Source organism: Cloeon dipterum, chromosome 1 (assembly GCF_949628265.1).
Source record: "Cloeon dipterum chromosome 1, ieCloDipt1.1, whole genome shotgun sequence".
Classification (NCBI taxonomy): Eukaryota; Metazoa; Arthropoda; class Insecta; order Ephemeroptera; family Baetidae; genus Cloeon; species Cloeon dipterum.
In genome coordinates this window covers 34,798,880-34,816,105 of record NC_088786.1, presented here as the reverse complement: position 1 = coordinate 34,816,105, position 17,226 = coordinate 34,798,880, and the positions used below count along the sequence as shown (strand labels likewise).

At 41.0% G+C, this 17,226-nt stretch overlaps 4 protein-coding genes across 6 annotated transcripts; 2 read left to right on the top strand and 2 right to left on the bottom strand.

Annotated features, from left to right (window-relative positions):
- Positions 1-538: 538 nt before the first annotated feature.
- On the top strand, positions 539-2,606 carry LOC135948358 (BRISC and BRCA1-A complex member 2-like). The gene is made up of 5 exons (XM_065497584.1): positions 539-764; positions 820-1,001; positions 1,061-1,225; positions 1,287-1,679; positions 1,736-2,606. The coding sequence occupies exons 1-5, from the start codon at positions 662-664 to the stop codon at positions 2,087-2,089; spliced, it is 1,197 nt and encodes a 398-aa protein (XP_065353656.1). The 5' UTR covers positions 539-661; the 3' UTR covers positions 2,090-2,606.
- A 152-nt stretch (positions 2,607-2,758) lies between these two features.
- On the bottom strand, positions 2,759-8,201 carry wapl (wings apart-like). The gene is made up of 15 exons (XM_065490853.1): positions 7,859-8,201; positions 7,389-7,596; positions 7,060-7,327; positions 6,833-7,004; positions 5,989-6,759; positions 5,163-5,411; positions 4,842-5,099; positions 4,566-4,784; positions 4,293-4,509; positions 4,118-4,233; positions 3,957-4,056; positions 3,724-3,900; positions 3,573-3,661; positions 3,412-3,513; positions 2,759-3,355 (listed from the first exon to the last, which is right to left on the bottom strand). Exons 2-15 carry the CDS (start codon positions 7,588-7,590, stop codon positions 3,251-3,253), a joined length of 3,045 nt encoding a protein of 1,014 aa, XP_065346925.1. The 5' UTR covers positions 7,591-7,596; positions 7,859-8,201; the 3' UTR covers positions 2,759-3,250.
- Positions 8,202-8,599: 398 nt separating this feature from the next.
- Positions 8,600-11,875, bottom strand: beta-PheRS (phenylalanine--tRNA ligase beta subunit). The gene is made up of 11 exons (XM_065497246.1): positions 11,724-11,875; positions 11,554-11,609; positions 11,333-11,487; positions 11,212-11,278; positions 10,884-11,150; positions 10,642-10,821; positions 10,416-10,591; positions 9,333-9,615; positions 9,069-9,279; positions 8,853-9,008; positions 8,600-8,800 (listed from the first exon to the last, which is right to left on the bottom strand). Exons 1-11 carry the CDS (start codon positions 11,779-11,781, stop codon positions 8,649-8,651), a joined length of 1,761 nt encoding a protein of 586 aa, XP_065353318.1. The 5' UTR covers positions 11,782-11,875; the 3' UTR covers positions 8,600-8,648.
- A 308-nt stretch (positions 11,876-12,183) lies between these two features.
- Positions 12,184-16,319, top strand: LOC135948027 (2-hydroxyacyl-CoA lyase 2-like). 3 transcript variants are annotated; one of them, XM_065497079.1, is made up of 12 exons: positions 12,188-12,307; positions 12,668-12,871; positions 12,931-13,089; positions 13,148-13,292; positions 13,346-13,510; positions 13,568-13,679; positions 13,737-13,837; positions 13,891-14,219; positions 14,271-14,429; positions 14,488-14,621; positions 15,668-15,941; positions 15,996-16,319. In XM_065497079.1, exons 2-12 carry the CDS (start codon positions 12,734-12,736, stop codon positions 16,176-16,178), a joined length of 1,899 nt encoding a protein of 632 aa, XP_065353151.1. In that variant the 5' UTR covers positions 12,188-12,307; positions 12,668-12,733; the 3' UTR covers positions 16,179-16,319. The 3 variants fall into 3 exon arrangements, with proteins under 3 accessions (XP_065353149.1, XP_065353151.1, XP_065353150.1); XM_065497077.1 differs by having other exon boundaries at positions 12,184-12,307; positions 13,891-14,429; XM_065497078.1 differs by having other exon boundaries at positions 12,211-12,307; positions 12,734-12,871; positions 13,891-14,429.
- The last annotated feature ends 907 nt before the right edge of the window (positions 16,320-17,226 follow it).

Below are 17,226 nucleotides of genomic sequence, written 5' to 3'. Positions count from 1 at the left end.
CATAGTTTCTTGAAAAACAAATGGTTCATTAATCACAAATGAAACACTACTTATTATATTACGTTATTACGATGTTTAAAAACTTTTTGTGTTTGTATTTAATTTAATTGAGAAGCTATTTCAAAATTAAGTTGATTGATTGCTTCATACTTTCCACTCTCAAGTGCTCCACCTGAATTTCGGTAATATTATTTATAATGGCATCGTTTTGACACACGCTCATGTTAACCAAATTAAAAATATTTACAAAGAATTAGCAAAATTGATATTTCTGTTATTAACTCATAGCAAAAATAAATGTACGAGTTTTAATGGAGGTATTTCAACTCTCAACAAAGCAAACAAAAAGTAATGAGAGTTATGAGAGCGGCACAATTACATTTTAAGCAAGATAACGTAGCGATAGCGATGGAAGCAGATTTTGCCGCCACTGGTTATTCTTTTTTATTCAAATGGGCGAATCATATGATAGCTTTCCTCCATTCTTCCGACCACGCCTTTTTCACTGCTACAACTTCTGTTTTCTGTTTGTTTATCTTTCTGCTTCATGCCATTATTGTCGTTTGCAGTGTAATCTTTGTATCGTTTAAATTCTTAGAAATATCTGTTAGCTCATCATCATTTTTGTCTGGATTCTGGATGTTGATAAAATCGTAATCACATGGTGAAGCCTATCAAAGAATCGGAAATGCCTGTGCCGTCCGAGACGATGGCAGAAGTTAAACACCAATTTGCTGATTATTGCATTTCACTAGGGAAAACAGGTACATATTTTCAGTCTGGATAACCCCTGAGTTAACCTTTGATTGCAACGAGCAGGTACCTTCAATGGCTACATCAGAGCGTCCAAGCTGCCTAGTGGTAGTCACAACCAAGAGGGTGGCAACGAAAAAACGGAAAGGTTCCTTCTCGAAATTCCCTACGTGAATGACATCCTGCATTGGTACATTTTGTTTGACTCTCAAGAACCAGAAAGTCCACCTCAATTTATTTTCTGCAGAGTAAGTATTGATTTATACTCAGTATTGAATGTCTTAATTGCATTGAATTATTTATGTAGGCTACAGACACAAAGTATGAGAGATCAGATGGAAGTTTTCTCAAAACGATGGACTCTGAGGCACTAGAAAAGCTGTTGCCCAGTTTGGCCAACTGGGACAGTACCGATCAGGAAGCCTTGGCCAATGTTGTAGAGGAACTCCTGTTTGCCTTTAGAAAGTACCAAGTATGAACATGAATTCTTGCTATAATAAGAATCGTTCCATTCAACAAAATTCATTTTCCAGTTGAACGCATTGAGAGAAATGACAGACCAATCTGTTGCCTTCAAAGTGATCAATCTGCTGGAGTCGCAAACGGTAGCCGAGAGTGACATCGAACTGATCATTCGGGCGGGCAATGAAGTGAACCTGCTGGTCCGCCTCGCAGTGGACATGTCCAAAGTGCCTGAGCTTCTTCTACCGCCCCTGGATAGACGGCAGCGGGAAATTTTGGCCAGCGTGCTGTTTACGTTGGTTGGCGATCGCCAGACGTCCAAGCTTGTGCTGTCTCCGAGAATGCAGCTCATCCTTGGACAGGAAAAAGACGTCAAATTTCCAAACATCCAGGCCGACCGCAAGCAGACGCTGCCAGAGTACGTGGAAATGCTGAGGAAACAGCTGGACCGGAGAATTGGAATGGTTTGTTCAAGATAACCTGATGACATGGAAGCTAAGATTGTTTACCCTTTTGCCAGGTGGTAGGTGGAGTGAATCACAGGAAAAATTTTCTGACTTCTCTCGTTGGCCTGATGGGACGAGCACTAATAGAAACGGACACGAAAAATTTCACAAAGTCCACCTTCCTGCTCGAGTGGAACAACTTCTCCTTCCTGGTGCACTGCTGCGTGCCACTTACCTTCCCCTTCGAGAAACCTATCTACATCTTCCAGTCCATCTACCACACCTGTAAGCAGCGTCCGTTCGCCTCGAAATGCTCAGACTACCCCTACAGTCCCGACTGGCAGCACTTCGAGATGGCTGACAGGGCTAAAACCTTCATTCTGGAGTATGTCAAAACTTTCCAGGCCGAGTCCATCAGGGCAAAGTAATTTTGATCTCAAATCTTCCCTTTGTGGAACGTGGACTTCTTGTCTTAGTCATTATTCATTGATTTATTAAGCTAATTGTAAGTATTAAACACCAACATTGTTGAATTAAATCAAATTGTGCCGACTGAATTGTTTGTAACGCTAAAAAATTGAAGGAACAGTCTCAAATTTTAAGAATTACTAATTTTTGGGGCATACAGCACTTCAATTGCCCATTTTCCGCAATATTTCACAAGAATTAGAATTTCATATATTTTCAATATTTTTTTTGTCTTGTCTTGGTATAGGAACAAAGTATAAGCATTTGAAATCAAAATGATAATTTCCTCAGATTGATACGTCAGTTTTAATAAAGATATAAAAGTCATTGGCTGACTAAAAATAGGTCTAAATAGGCTGTTGTGTAAGTTTCCTACATGAAAAAATAAACAATGACTTTAATGTATCAGTGTGATCATGATGATTAAAAAAGGACGTGTTCCGCTTTTTTAAAAATAAAATCACTACTAGGCTTCAATTTATTACTCTTTTTTGTCTTTTGAGCCCCACCTTAAATCATTCAAACCACTAACCGCAAAATAACCTAAGCAACCTCACAATTTAAATTCACTGGCTGGAGAGCGTAATGTGCAATGAAGGTGGTATTTTTATTAAGATTAAAACAAACGATTGGTTTGAAAATTTGTGTCCATTAATTTATTACGAGAATATATGTACAAAGCATCTAAGCGCCCTGATCCGGCAAAATTGATGGCTCAACGCTCAGCAAAAAAAAACGATTTGGTAGAAAAAACGATAACTTAAAACACTTTCTCGCAACGCTAGTTGTGCAAAATACAATGTAATATTACATAGATTGCCGAGTGGAATGAGCTCTTACGATTTTAGTTGATAATATGTACAACTTTAGCATCGCTTATCAATACTTTTAAATACACTAGTCTATGGCAATAACTTAATTAATCAACTAGTAATAATAATAGGTAATGAATTTCACTCCATGAGCAGCTTTCTGGTAATTTGAGTTCATTTTAGAGTTCACTTTGGGCACACTCTAATCATGTCCACGTCTGCACAGCTGAATTCAATTCTGACGACGCAGATGCTCGAGAGACGGCCAAACTAGGTTTGGCCGCAGTCCTCGGCATCTGGAGGCAGGTCTCAGCAGGCCTCTTCCACCTCCTCTTTTATGTGGTCTCTATCGATTGTTTTCAGGTACTCTATCAGTCTCTCAGTGTCAACTATGCTGCGACTCTTGCTGACAGTCTGGAGAGCAGGAAATTTGGTCAAAAATACTCACTCTAAAATTATCATTTACTCACCGAGATAGTTAGGACCATGAAGTTGACAAACTTCTTGAGAACTTTAAGCATGGACTGGAAGTTTTTCTCTGGCAGTTTCTCCCGAACAAGGAACTCGTAGTTCTGAAAAACAAAGGTTGCGTCAGGACTATTTTAATAACTCGGCAGCTTTCGATCTGTACCTTATTATCCATAACCAGGTAAGTTATCAGCATGGAAATGTACGCTTGGATCAAATTGCATTCCATGTTCCTGCCAGCCTTTTGAAGCACTGCACAAATTTAAAAATCAATTAGTAACTAAATCACAAAAATAAAAGATAAACACGCTTACGTTTCTCAACGATGTCGTTGAAAATTTCGTCTGGCGTTTTGGTGGCCTGCTCCTCCTTAGGAATGATCTCCTCTTTCTTGGAGTCAAGGATTGTGTCTGTGTTTGCCTCCTCGATCTTGGCAATAGCTTCATTTTTCATGAAGAGCTCAATGAGGGCGTCAATAGCAGTTTGAGGCGCTGCAATCGAAACGATTAGAAAAAATTTAAGGACTGCAAAAAATTAATTTAATTACGCAAGTAAGGCTTTTCAAAGTCTGGTGGCGTCACAGAATTCATGATCAGCTCTCGGTTGATCACGGGTGCTTCCGCCATGTTGATGAGCATACAAAGACCCTGGTCAAAATTGGCAATGAGTACTCATCTTTCATCATTATCTGTGCTTGCTTGGACCTACCACAACCATGACGTCAAACTGCTTCTCCTCTGGGTAGTAGTGCGGAAGTCGCAGAACACAAGTCAAACACATGTCCACGATGCATGGCTGCTCGCCAAGCATTTGGCTGCCAAGGGCTACAATCCGTGGTAAATTTAGAGCTCATTTTAATTAGCAGACGAGCCAATTTTATTACCTTTGCCGTCAGAATTGTGAGTGAGATCAACTAGGAATTTAGTTACGGAGAGCAGTGTCTCTCGAACGGTGGTCGACAGGCTCTCCTTATCGGTGGATATAGGATTGAGAGGAATTTCAAGCAGACACAAATTCAGCAGCTTGAGCAATATAGGAATAATTTGGCCACCTTCATAGGTGAGCAGGTAGAGTTGGTTGTCCAGGTTCTTGCTTGTCAGCTGAAGTACAAATTAAAGAGTCAGTTTGGAAGAGATTGTCAAGAAATTGAACGTACATTGAACAAAACCCTGAGACACCGGTCAGCCTTCTTCATCTTGGCCAGGTCAGACTCGCTCCAGATCGTGGGCTCTCTCGCTGAGAGCGCGTGGCAACAGGCAGACACGGTTTTGACAATGTGCTCCAGTCCACCGAGGTCCCTCAGCTCCTCTTTGAACCACTCGCCGGCCCTTCTGGAAGTGAGGCTCAGCAAAGTTTCCATGGCCAAGTTTCCAACCTGCAAACAAAGAGTGAAATGATTCCGGCAAGCAACTTGATTGAATTAATAAATTACCGTGATGTTGTCCAGATTGAGATGCTTGGCGTGGCCCTTGCTTTTGATGTCCTCGCACACCTCTCTGACCTTCTGCTTGTTCTTCTCCAGCTGCGAGCAACTTATGCCCTCCTGCACCAGCGCGTCCAAGGCGTTGGCGTAGTTGGCATCCGTGTCCAGCAAATTGAGCATCAGCTCCAAGCTGGACCTCTCCAGGTCCATGGCCAACTGATCCTGGCTCATGGCGAACATGACTGTGGCCGTGCACAAGGCGAGACTCTGCGGGCAGCGACGAGAGGCGTAAATTTCCACATTGTGCATCGGACAAGCTGGAAAACTTACCGGATCGGAGGTTGCGTCGTGCAGCGCGCTGAAGAACTTGGCCACCACGTTGTGCGCCCGCAGATGCATGCGGAACGCGGGGATCATGCACTTGGAAGCGAGCGAGATGGCCGACAAACACCTGGTCGCGATGGGGTTGTTGTCCGCCAGAGAGTCCAAAATGTAGTCGACGTCGTCGTTAAACACGTAGAATTCTCCAGTCTCTTGAATTTGGTGAGCATTTTTCACATCCCGCACAACAGTGTAGTACTGAAAGCAATGTTGAAAATTATAGTTTGACCACTGTGAAAAATAGGCAAATGGGAATCGGTTTCTATTCTTAGTTGGGCGACCCCCTAATTGCGTAAGAGTCCCAATAACAATTACCCTGGCTAAGAAGCTCAATCCAAGAATACACCACCTCATTTTATTAACTTCACACTGGGATCTTTTTATTGAAACGCTAGGCATTTCTGAAATGCTGGCATCCAGCCCGCACTTACTTGACATTTTGGTATGAAAATTAACATGCATATTTTTAATTTCACTTAAAAAATCCTGTTCACACCATTTATTTAATAACAAGGCTAAAATATGTTTCCTTGTATGACTTAAATTAATGTTTGTGAAATGTGAGGAAAATTACAATTAAAGCAAAATATATCGCGGTTTTCAGAAGGCAGAAAATGCTCACCACTTGCCTTAATTGTTTAAGGAAATTTGATAAGCTTTAGCCACGTTGCTAGTGACTTCTCCTATTTATATTGAATTTGAAAGTGAGAACCCTATTCAACGCAATGTCAAGTCAAAACTATTTTTAGCGCCTCATTAGTTTAGTATAGTTTACCTCTCTGGCAGCTTTGTTGCACCGGAAACCCGTGATTTCCTCGTTGTCGCCACTCGTGTCCGCGACTCGCTTAACCGTCCTGGTGAGGACGGGCGTCTCGCCAAAGTCTTCGTCAAACACAGAGGCGTCCAGCTTGTTCTCGCTGGTGGCTTGCGACGTTGTGGCGGCCAGGGCTGCCTTTTCCTTCTCCTCCTTGTCGTCACTCCACTTGTGCTTATAGAGGGCAAAGAGTCTCTTCTTTGGTCCGCTGCTCAAGAGCCTCCTGCTCTTGAAGATGCTGCCCTTCTTCTCCGCGTTGTGAACTTCCGGCTGCGAGTAGTGCTCCTCGTGCAACTCCTCTGGCTCAGTGGGTTGTGCGATTTCCACCGGCGCGGCTGACTGCATAGGCACTTGCGGAGCCACGTCTGGCACTGGCATGGGCGTCGAGTTCTCCTCCTCCTCCTCATTGTCAGAGTACCAGTCGTTGGCGATGTTCTTTGAAGACGACGTCGGCGTTGGCAGGATTTGCTTCGGGTCGATCAGCAGCTTCTCTGTAGTGGAGTAGTCAACGAAGGTGTTGCTCAGCAGCGCGTCCGCTTCCTCCAGCGTCGCTTTGTCGCTGGCCTCGATCTGCTGGAAGTTCTGGCCGTTGGCGGCCTCCCTCTGCTCAGCAACTTCGTGGATGCGGCTCATTGCCATCTCAATCTCGTCGGGTACCTCCTGGGCGGCAGGCGGATTTTGATCTTCAGCTTGGGCACGAAAGGAACACTTGTCCTCCTCATCATCCTGTGCCTGAATTAATACATTAATTACATTATGTTTTCTTCTAAAATTCAAAATGCGCAGGAGGACATTAAAATCTTACCATCTCCTCATCCTCATCATCTTGGTCATGCACAGGCGAGGAAGCATCGTTTGACTCGTCTCCGCTCTCCTCAGTTCCACTGACGATTTGTGATGTACCTTTGGTTGTGAATATCCTGAGCTTTATTGGCGGTTTCGCCTCGCTGGATAGGTTGGACTCAACCGAAGCATCACTGCGTTAGAATCACAGTTAACAAAACCAGTTAACTCCAAAAATTTAAAACCAACCTGATTCTTGGTTTGTCAGGTATTGGTTGGGGCCTGGGTGTGGGCTGATACTGATTGACAGTGTTTCTGGCATTGTTTGGCCCTCCATAGACCGCAGGCGTGCTTGTCTGAGATTCGCCTTCCTTGTCCGCGTTCCTGCTTTTGAAAAACTTTCGTGGTCGGTAAGCTGCTTTCGGCGCCACACTTGGATATGGCGATGCTGCTCCGGCAGGAGGATACTCTGCTACTTTCCTCTTGTTTGTCGCCTCTGAAGCAACGCTCTCGGAACCTTCCACATTTTTATAAATTGATATTAGCACGCAAATAATGCACCAATATGTAAAATTTACCATTCGAACTAACGCTGCGAAGTGACGTGAAGGACGTGATTCCCCAGCGACCGACGGTGCCGGCAGATTTGGCTGCCGTGGGTCTTTTGTTGTTCTGGATCTCGAGGACGTTGTTGCCGAAGGTGATGTTTGTTGTGGGCACTGGCTTACCTCTCGATGACCCGCGGCCTCGGCCCGTGTAGAATTTGTACTTGCTCGACATGCTCGCCTGCAAATGCATTCGAGTGTATGAGTCAAACCGTGTGAACAGCGACGATACGCACTGCACTTCAGTCACATTAAAAGGCTCCAAGTAGCCGTCAAAACAATCACAAAAACAGACACATTCGGAAACGAATGCACACTCAGTCTGAAGGATAGTCGTGGTTTCTCTCAACGTGCAAATCGTAACTAAATTCGGTCATTTAAAGCGCTCATAGGTGCGCTGTTTAGATGAAAATAAAAACAAGGCATAGCTATGCGTGACCTACACTTATAAATTCACTTTCTCGTCTGCTGAACCGCTCAAAAAATCAGACAGGGCTCCACTGATGCATCCTTAATGGCAAATCGAATTTTCTGCCGGTCGAACGGTCACCACGGAATTACATGAAAGCGCAGTTGACTTGCAAAAGTTAACTAGCTAAATTTGGCAAAGCTTTCCAAAATATCAATGTTTGTGCTGCTCTCTACAAGCCATATTGAATGGAAAACTGTAAACTATGGGCAAGCAGCCCGAGTCACATGGTTCGCGCAAAGATCGCGAGAGGGCGAGGGTCCGCGATGCGTCGCACTCTTCTGCAGCAAGCTCCGTGCCGTTGATCCCACTTTGACACGAGATGTCGCGCTCCTGTGTCTTTTCCCACGACCTTTTGACCGCGCAAGAAACTATATTAGGGAAACTTAAGCTGGCCTTAACTTTAACACACGAAAATACCGTATTTATTGTGAAATTCTCAAGTACATAGCTAAAATAAGTTTAATTTAAATTATGTAAATTACAACAATAACGTCGATAAAATTTGATTTTCTTAACAGACATAAAATAATTTATTAATCGTCATGTGAACATTTTATTATGAAGAAAATACATTAAAGTAATCCTAAAACGATGATTTAAACATTTCTCAACCATTTAAATTTTTAATATTCATAGTCATAATAGTTTTGCCAACATAATTACTGTTTGCAGGGAGAGGGTATTATTTTTTAATTAAAGAACGTGGTTTAAATATTCAGAAAAAAAACATTTTTATTGGTGTTGCAGTAAAATGAATAACATTATAAGAAAGGTTCAATGTTGATTTCAACAGCAGAACAAGGCATGGTCAGTTCAAACTTTGTGATGACTTCTGGGTGCAACACGCCAATTTTTCCAATAACCTTGCCATCAAAAATGACATTTGCACATCTTTTAGGGAAGAAAGTAGGATCTGGGAAAATAGACATTAATTATTCCAGTAAAATGCATAAGGACAAACCAACCTTCAGCGTGCTCCAGGTGGTAGCCAGTGCCATCGGTTTTGAAAGGCACTTGGAGAAGCTGCATTACGCGGTCCAGCAGGCCATGCACAACCTCAAAGCCAGAGGTTTTGTCATAGTAGACAGCGCACATGCGTCGTTCGTTTCTCGCTCCAACCTCTATTTTCCAATTGAAATGATTAGAGTTTAATTTTGGGAAATATTTATATTTGCTCAGACCAGTGGATAAGTCCTTGAAGATGACGTCAGACACCTCAAACACCTTAATGGGCAGAGGCATGTTGCGGTTTGCGGCGATCGTCTTCAGCAGACCCGGCAACAAAGTGGTGCGAGCCACTTGGAACTCAAGGGTTTTTGGGTTCGAAATGTGCACCGCAGACAGCTTTTCTATATTCAGTGACAGTTTGCTTGAAATGTCATCGATGGAGCACTAAAATTTGAAAAATTATTTCACCGCAGATGCAATATTTATTTGAAAAATACCAATGAGAAGGTGAGGGCTTCGGTGAATCCAGCCTGAGCGACTTCGCCCCTCAGTTGGTCAGACAGTTTGTTCAAAGGAAACTGCTGCGAAATTGTTGCGGCGGTGGGCAGGGTCTTTGGAATATTGTTGTATCCATAGGCGATCCCAACATCTTCGAAAATGTCGCACGCGTGAATAATGTCGTGCCTTGTGGGAGGAATTTCCACATCTATTTTGCCACTCTTTGCCTTTGTTCCCAAGCACATCTTACTCAAAAGTTTGGCGATGCTCTCAGGCGATTCCCTGAGGAGCAATTATTAAGTGATATAGATCAGCGACAAGGCAATTTAAATTAGAGCGACCATCGATATCGGGAAATTTTTAGGTACCCGGGAATACCCAGGAAATTTGGTTCCTGACCTTTCATGTGAGAATCGGGTATTTTTTTCGGGACAGGTATCCCAGAGAGCAGTTCCAGGCGAATACAAAATATGGAGGTCAATCTGATGGGATTTTTAGGCGTTTAAATTTTTACATGACACTGGTGACATTAATATTTACTTGAAATACTTCTTAATAGATGTAGAAATTCCAGGTTTGAAGCTTGGGAATGAGGAACACAGTCAAGAGTTACAATCCACCTTTCATTCACAGAATTTTTGAGGTGACGAATAAATAGGGAACGCTCCCATTTCTGAGCTTCGAACTTGGAATTTAACCAGAAATTAACAAGCAGTAATTTGTTAAGCAAATTTAAGTGGCATGTAAATATTTCAACGCCAAAAATCCTGGCCAATGTCCAATCGACCTCCAAATGTCCAAATTTGCCTGAACTGCTCCCATGGTAAAATTTGATAACATGCACAAGAGAAGGGAAACAAGATAAAGATGATTATTTTAAATTCAAAAATAAAATTTGACACATTTCCCTCAACATTAAAATTTTTGGGATATTTGCACGGGATGACGAGCAAGTCGGGATTTCCTGGGAAGTTATTCTATCGGTTGAGCTTTCCTGAAAAAAATTAAAACATTTTCCTGGGACTGGGCCAAACCAAAAAAATAATCGCGATGGACGCTCTAATTTAAACACAATCCCTTACTTCAATCCTATGTATGTGTTGGCTTTGTCAGCATCGATGGTTTCAGTTCTGTAGGCTAGCTCAGGAGAAATCATGGTTTTGCCATCTGGGTAAACTACCTCGCAGAGTTCAACCTCGTAAGGCTTCGAACAGTATTGGCTGAACATGCAAACAAGGGTGTCCAAAACAACCTTGGCCTGAAATTTGCTGTTAGTTTGTGGGCAAGACAAAAGAAGAAGGAGTTTACCTTGGTTAAGTCCGTGGCTGTGACTTCAATGAAGATGTTTTTGGTGTCGGGGGAAATTTTAGTGTGGTTGCCATTAATGATTGGAGGCATGGACAACACCACACCATTCTTGTCAAAAATTACTGGATAGACGGGACTGTCTCTGATGATTGGCAGGTAGTTTTTAAGTTGAGCATGCGTCTGAAAGATTTAGAATTTAATTTAATGGTGGTGAAAAGACTAACCCCAAAATTATTTCTAACCGAATATAGTTCCATCAGTTGTTCAGCATTGTACTCTTTCTCCTGATTCAAAGGAACAAACTTGATGTCTTTTGGAGGCAGCGCATCGTAAACAAAAGGTCCTTGAATGGTGTCCAAGTCGTGAGTTCCAATTGCAACCAAGGTTCGCTTTCTACAAATGTTCTGATGAAGTTTGTCCTGAAGATCGATGAAACTGTTGTAGGAAGCCTTGTTGAGGGACACTCCTCTCAAGATTGCAGCAGCAGCATGTGGTCTAATTAGAGCCGTCTGAAATATTTAAAATAATACTATAGAGTTTGTACTTAAATAATACTACTTTCCAGCTTACGTTTGGTTTGATTATCAGCTTTTCCAATTTTTTGGGCTTCGTAGTTTTGAACCGGGGCATTTCCATCCTAAATATCATGCATTAAATTGGTTTGAAATTCATTTAAAACCGTCACGCATACTTTCCGTGGAAGACTTTCAACCCAAGAACAAGTCCCTCCAAACACAAAAGGTCATATCTGTTGGCTGGGATGTCAATGCGGTAAATGACTTCTTCAGACGCTCCTTCCGACTTTCCTTCTCCTTGCTCTTTAGAAATCATCTGCTTTTCAGTAGTCTGGAGTAAAATAAAAATCATACAGGATTATTGCTAAAAATAAACAAAAATAATTTTTTAACTTACAACTTCGTCGAGCTCCAGCCCGAATTCAAAGCACAAGTCGTTGAATTCCTCATCCGCTGAAAATTTAAACATTTTAAATATATGAATGTAAATTTTTTGTATAAAAAGATGTAATAAAAGGATTTTAAAGGTTTAAAGGTTATTTCATCATGCTCGAAAAAATTTCTTACTGTACGTTCTGCCCAAGGCCTCAAACAGAAGATCACGCTTGACGCCGACGGTCGGCATTTTCAGACACTTATTAGCCGATTGGGTGATTAAATGGAGAATAATAAATAACGTCGACAAATTTAATGCAAACCACTCAAATCACACGTGAAGCACACCTTCACCTCGCTGTAAGTGGGCGTAACCAATAGTTGTTACGGCTTGTCAGCAAAATTGCAGGGCTATAAACAAAACTTTAATAATTTGGAATTTTATTATTTATAATTTTTCTCTCTGAATCAAAATATAGATATTATTTTTAATGTAAAATATATTTAAAAATGACATGATTCTTAGGTAGAAGGTTGATGTAAAAATAAAAAAGCACTCGTAATAAAAATGTTTTACCATTATTTTATTTTATTATGTTGGCAACATGACCAAATCAAAATCACATGTTTCAGTTTTAATTTGCAGCGCTAAGGCGGTCGTAGTCCTAAGTCCGACTGACTGACCGAGAGCCGAGACCAACTTTGCAACTGGACTGCGAGGCTTTTCCTTTGTGTCAAAATCAAAATTATTCTGACGCAGGAATAGGACCGTAAAAGTAAATTAAACATATTTGTAAGTTACGTGTGATTGGCCAAAAAAATCTTTTAGACGTTTGTATCATACGAAAATCAGCTCCTCAATTCCAAACAATTAAATCCCCACCTGTTTTGAAAATTAGATTTTAAATAACATCAGTCCACAATCTTGTTGATCTAACCGAATATTGAAAAATATTCCTTAAACAGCTGGACTATGTATTTTTGTGCGTATGTTATTACATATTTTGGAAGAAATTGTACGAAACAACGTGTCATGGCTTTGAAATGTTCAATTTGAATATTACATAGCTTGAGATTATTGATTAATAAGAGTATGCACGTTGATAACTTATAAATAACATTTTTTCTGTTTCAAGATAAGATAAAAGAGTTCACCATTCCAAAGACAGCAGTGATTGAGTGCTCTGGGTTCTTTTCCAAAGATGGATCCAACTCAAGAAGACGTGGACACCTCCTGCTCCCTTTGCTACAATGTGATATTCTTTGTTTTTGGGTTCATCGGCATATTAGCCGGATTGGCCGTCAGCAAACTTAACCTGATTTATTTGTGGAAGCATAAGGTAAATAATTTTTACCCTTTTATCTAGAAGACGTTTTTAACTTGATTTTTCATGTACAGGTTGACACCACCTCCAAGAGACACGGTGGAGAGCTTGTTGCTGAAGTTCTGAAAGCGCACGGCGTTGAATTCATATTCACGCTAGCTGGTGGCCACATCTCACCAATCTTGGTCGCAGCAGAAAAGACTGGCATCAGAGTGATTGACACCCGCCACGAGGTGTGCATTTAGTTTCTACTGTCAAAAGCTTTTAAATGTCTGAAATTATACTTTCCAGGTGTCTGCCGTCTTTGCTGCAGATGCAGTTGCCAGACTGAATAGCACAGTAGGCGTTGCAGCTGTGACCGCTGGCCCAGGAGTCACCAACACCGTCACAGCTGTCAAGAATGCACAACTAGCCGAGTCCCCAATCTTGCTAATTGGTTTGTAAATGGGAAAATCTGCTCTAAAAAATAGTTTAATGGTGGCCCTGCAGGAGGGGCGGCTGCCGGGATTTTGAAGGGCAGAGGGGCTCTGCAAGATATTGACCAGATTGACTTGTTTCATTCCATTTGCAAATACAGCGCTTCTGTCAAGACTGTCAGGGACATTGTGCCAACTCTAAAAAAGGCTCTGTATGAGGCTCAATCGGGCACACCAGGCAAGCTTCTTGTTTCTAATTAATTTTCTTTGTATTAATTCCAATGTTCTCCTTTAGGACCAGTTTTTGTCGAATTTCCACTTGATGTTTTGTACCCTTACGACCTAGTCAAACGTGAGCTTTTCAATGTACCTGCTTCAAAGAAACTTATGGGGAAAATTATAAACTGGTATGTAGGAATTTAAATTGATTTTCCGACCTAATATAATTTAGAATTTGTGAACAGGTACATGAACAATTATTTGAGCAATCTTTTTGCTGGCGCCTGGGAACCTGTAGATACGAATCCATTTGAAATCAAGCCTTTGGTGACTGACAACGCAACTAGTAAGCGGTTCTGAGCTGATTGATTTCCATTCTCTAACAACCTTTTATTTCAGTGCAAAAGTGCGTCGAGGCTCTTTCGAAAAGCAAGAAGCCAGTTTTCGTGATTGGCAGCCAGGCCTTGCTTCCTCCAAACAGCGTTGAAAATTTGAGAAAGTCCCTTGAAGCATTGGGAGTGCCGTGCTACCTAAGCGGAATGGCCAGAGGATTGCTTGGCAGAAAGTCTTCCATCCAAATGCGGCACCACAGAGGAGACGCGTTGAAAGAGGCCGACCTGATTCTCTTGGCAGGAGCGGTGTGCGACTTCCGCCTCTCGTACGGAAGATCCCTCAGCAAATCTGCGACCATTATTGCTGTCAATCGTGATAGTGAACAGCTGCACAAAGTGGGTTTTATCTTAACTAAGATTTATAGTACTAAAATCAACTCTTTACAGAATGCTGGAATATTTTGGAAGCCTACCATTGCTGTTGAGGCTGACCCCTCTTTGTTTGTCTACAAGCTGGGCATGTGCTTGTATGATTTTAAATGCGACCCAGCGTGGGTGTCGAGACTGCAGGAGAGAGATGTCAAGAAAGATGAAAAGAATGAAAAAGTGGGTTGAAATTTACATTTACAGTGCTGGTCCGCATGATTAGCATTTTGTTTTTCAGATGTCCCTAGAACCAGCCACAAAATATTTGAACCCTATGAAGATCCTGAGTGATTTGGAGCAGTTTTTGCCTGACGATGCTATCTTAGTTGCTGACGGTGGGGACTTTGTTGGGACTGCAGCTTATATATTAAGGTTTGAAAATTATTTTTATGTGTTATCGCTTAAAATACAAATTTATTTGGCCTCATGAAAGCTTTAAAAACTAAAAATGTGTTGCCAGGGTGTTTCATAAAGCGGTAATTTACAATATAAGGCCACGTTTAATAACAAATAATTTTTTTATCATAAAAGGAAAATGGAGAGTAGATCAGAAACCATGAAGGATGACAAATTCATATTTGGCCAAAAGCTGTTATCAGAAAATACAATTTTAAAGTTAATTCAGTAATTCCTATTTCTGGAATTAAGTAATTTTGTAACTATTGAGCATCCATGTTTTTTACGTTGCAGATATTCTTGTTTTTTTTTTTTTTTTTTTGGAGAGTTTCCAGCTCATCAAGTTTTCTTTTTTAATAAATTGAAAGCATCCTAACTCTATGGTAGCAAAATGGCCGTTCTTGTCAGGGTTCACAAAACCCCACAATTTTCTGGAGAAACCCACTGCATTGCAAAACACTTTTTATTGAAATAAAATATTCTCATGATGGATGACCAAAAAAGGGAATTTCACAAATCAGTAAAAATGCCACTGGTTTCACTAATAGGCCAAAAATTCTATCTGTAATCGAAATTTTCCAAAATTTCTGAATTTTTTGGCTCGAAATGTGACATTTTAGGGGATAAATTCGAAAAAATGGTGGATTTTTCCAGCTGGTTTTTTGCGCACTGCAAAACTGTTGAACCCTGGTTCTTGTGGGAATATTATTTATTTCAAAATAAAATTTGAATGGAACCAACCAGGATTTGTTAAAATTCAGTGGAAATTAACTACTTCATGTCAAATATGCTTGATATTGTTAACTTCATCCTCACATCATAAATACATTCTTCTAGTTATTTCCTTTGACTCTCCTTTTGTAATATCCTTTGAATTTTTTTTATTGATTTATTTTCAAGGTAATGTAGAGGTCATGAATAATTTCTTTATTACGCACCAATTGAACATTTTGTTTTTTAAGCCTGCCATTATACTTGCGTGAAGCTGGTTATCTATAAATATATTCATTTCATATATGCAGACCAAGGGGTCCGCTGCAGTGGCTGGATCCTGGAGCCTTCGGGACTCTTGGAGTGGGCGGCGGATTCGCTCTTGGTGCCAAATTATGCCGACCCAACTCGCAAGTCTGGATTATTTGGGGCGATGGTTCGTCGGGCTACAGCATTGCTGAGTATGACACCTTCCGCCGGCACAATGCTCCTGTGATCGGGCTCATCGGCAACGATGCTTGCTGGACCCAAATCGCCAGAGAGCAAGTACCAATGTTTGGTACGAATGTGGCCTGTCAGCTAACTGTAGGTGGTTTCCATTTCCCTTTCGCAAAAGTCCTGATTTTGTTTTAATTTTAGCACTGCGATTACCACGTTGTGTCAGAAGGATACGGTGGAAAGGGCATCCTGCTCTCCGACACTACTGCGTCTAACAAGGACACATTTGAAGAGGCTGTCAAGTTGTATAACGAAGGCCATAGCGTCGTGATCAACGCGCTGATTGGCACAACAAAGTTCAGGGAAGGCAGCATTTCGGTTTGAATCGCATTTTAACTGGCATGAAAACGCACACTTTACGGGACCCTTTAGTTGTTATATAGTTAAGTTTGTTGTTGATAATGGTATTTTGGTTCGCAAATTCTAATCAATAAAATTTTATTCTGAACTGCACAAACCAGAAAATTTGCCTTTTTTCAGAAATGTTTCCCATGCCACTGTGTTAGTAAAAAAGAGGATCTAGCTTGATACAAAATTGTTATGTTATACAAAGCACTTAAAATTTTAATGCACAGGAATACAGATACAGATCATCCTTCAAACACGCATAGCCAGACCGCGCGGCATGCCGTTGCGGGCCGCGTTAGATGCAGCTATAGCCCCTTTGAGGGTATGTAAATAAATGCGCTTTAAGACAGAGTCTTTATAATATTTATGCATTAATATGTATTCAAACATGAATAAGCCAGTCCAATATTGACAATTAACAACACATAAAATGTTTATTATTTCTAGAGATCCTTATCGATTAGTGCGGTCTAATGGATAGAGCATTTTATTGTTGGTACTATAATATTTTTAGTTAAATCACGTTTTTCTCATTGAGTTCAAAGCAGAAATAAAAAAAAAATATTTTGTGTTTAGACAACTGAGCCACCCACATTTGATCGGCAGCGGCTTTCCGGCTCCGAGCCGTCAATACAGACATCGGCGGCTGGCTGGCAAATTTCGTCGGCTCAGCTGGCGGCTGGCTTGCAGCCGGCTCATGTGCTTTTAAAGGCTGCATAACTCAAAATTCGCAACTCAAAACTTAATTGTAACACGCTGTAACTGCAGAGATCCCACAATCCCGTATTTTTCCGGGAAAAACACTGAATTGCAAAAAAACTAAATTTTTGCGTTTTTTTGCGAAACATTTTATGCATTTTTATTAAAAAAAATTATCATGATGCTTCAACTAAAAAAAAGGGATTTTTAGAAAAGCAGTAAAAAAAGCCACTGGTTTCACCAAAAGACCGAAAATTTTAACACTTTGTGTGGTCATCGTAATTTTTCGAAATTTCTGACTCTATTGACGCGACTTTTTCGGAAA

Coding starts and splice junctions, on each gene's coding strand:
- LOC135948358 (XM_065497584.1), top strand. CDS start 662: ATGGTGAAGCCTATCAAAGAATCGGAAATGCCTGTGCCGTCCGAGACG. Junction 1,002..1,060: donor CTCAATTTATTTTCTGCAGA/GTAAGTATTGAT, acceptor TTATTTATGTAG/GCTACAGACACAAAGTATGA. Junction 1,226..1,286: donor TTGCCTTTAGAAAGTACCAA/GTATGAACATGA, acceptor TTCATTTTCCAG/TTGAACGCATTGAGAGAAAT.
- wapl (XM_065490853.1), bottom strand. CDS start 7,590: ATGTCGAGCAAGTACAAATTCTACACGGGCCGAGGCCGCGGGTCATCG. Junction 5,100..5,162: donor ACGACGCAACCTCCGATCCG/GTAAGTTTTCCA, acceptor CGCTGCCCGCAG/AGTCTCGCCTTGTGCACGGC. Junction 3,356..3,411: donor TCATGGTCCTAACTATCTCG/GTGAGTAAATGA, acceptor CCTGCTCTCCAG/ACTGTCAGCAAGAGTCGCAG.
- beta-PheRS (XM_065497246.1), bottom strand. CDS start 11,781: ATGCCGACCGTCGGCGTCAAGCGTGATCTTCTGTTTGAGGCCTTGGGC. Junction 11,488..11,553: donor GGCTGGAGCTCGACGAAGTT/GTAAGTTAAAAA, acceptor ATTTTACTCCAG/ACTACTGAAAAGCAGATGAT. Junction 11,151..11,211: donor AGCTGATAATCAAACCAAAC/GTAAGCTGGAAA, acceptor TAAATATTTCAG/ACGGCTCTAATTAGACCACA.
- LOC135948027 (XM_065497077.1), top strand. CDS start 12,734: ATGGATCCAACTCAAGAAGACGTGGACACCTCCTGCTCCCTTTGCTAC. Junction 13,838..13,890: donor GGTGACTGACAACGCAACTA/GTAAGCGGTTCT, acceptor CTTTTATTTCAG/TGCAAAAGTGCGTCGAGGCT. Junction 15,942..15,995: donor ATGTGGCCTGTCAGCTAACT/GTAGGTGGTTTC, acceptor TTTTAATTTTAG/CACTGCGATTACCACGTTGT.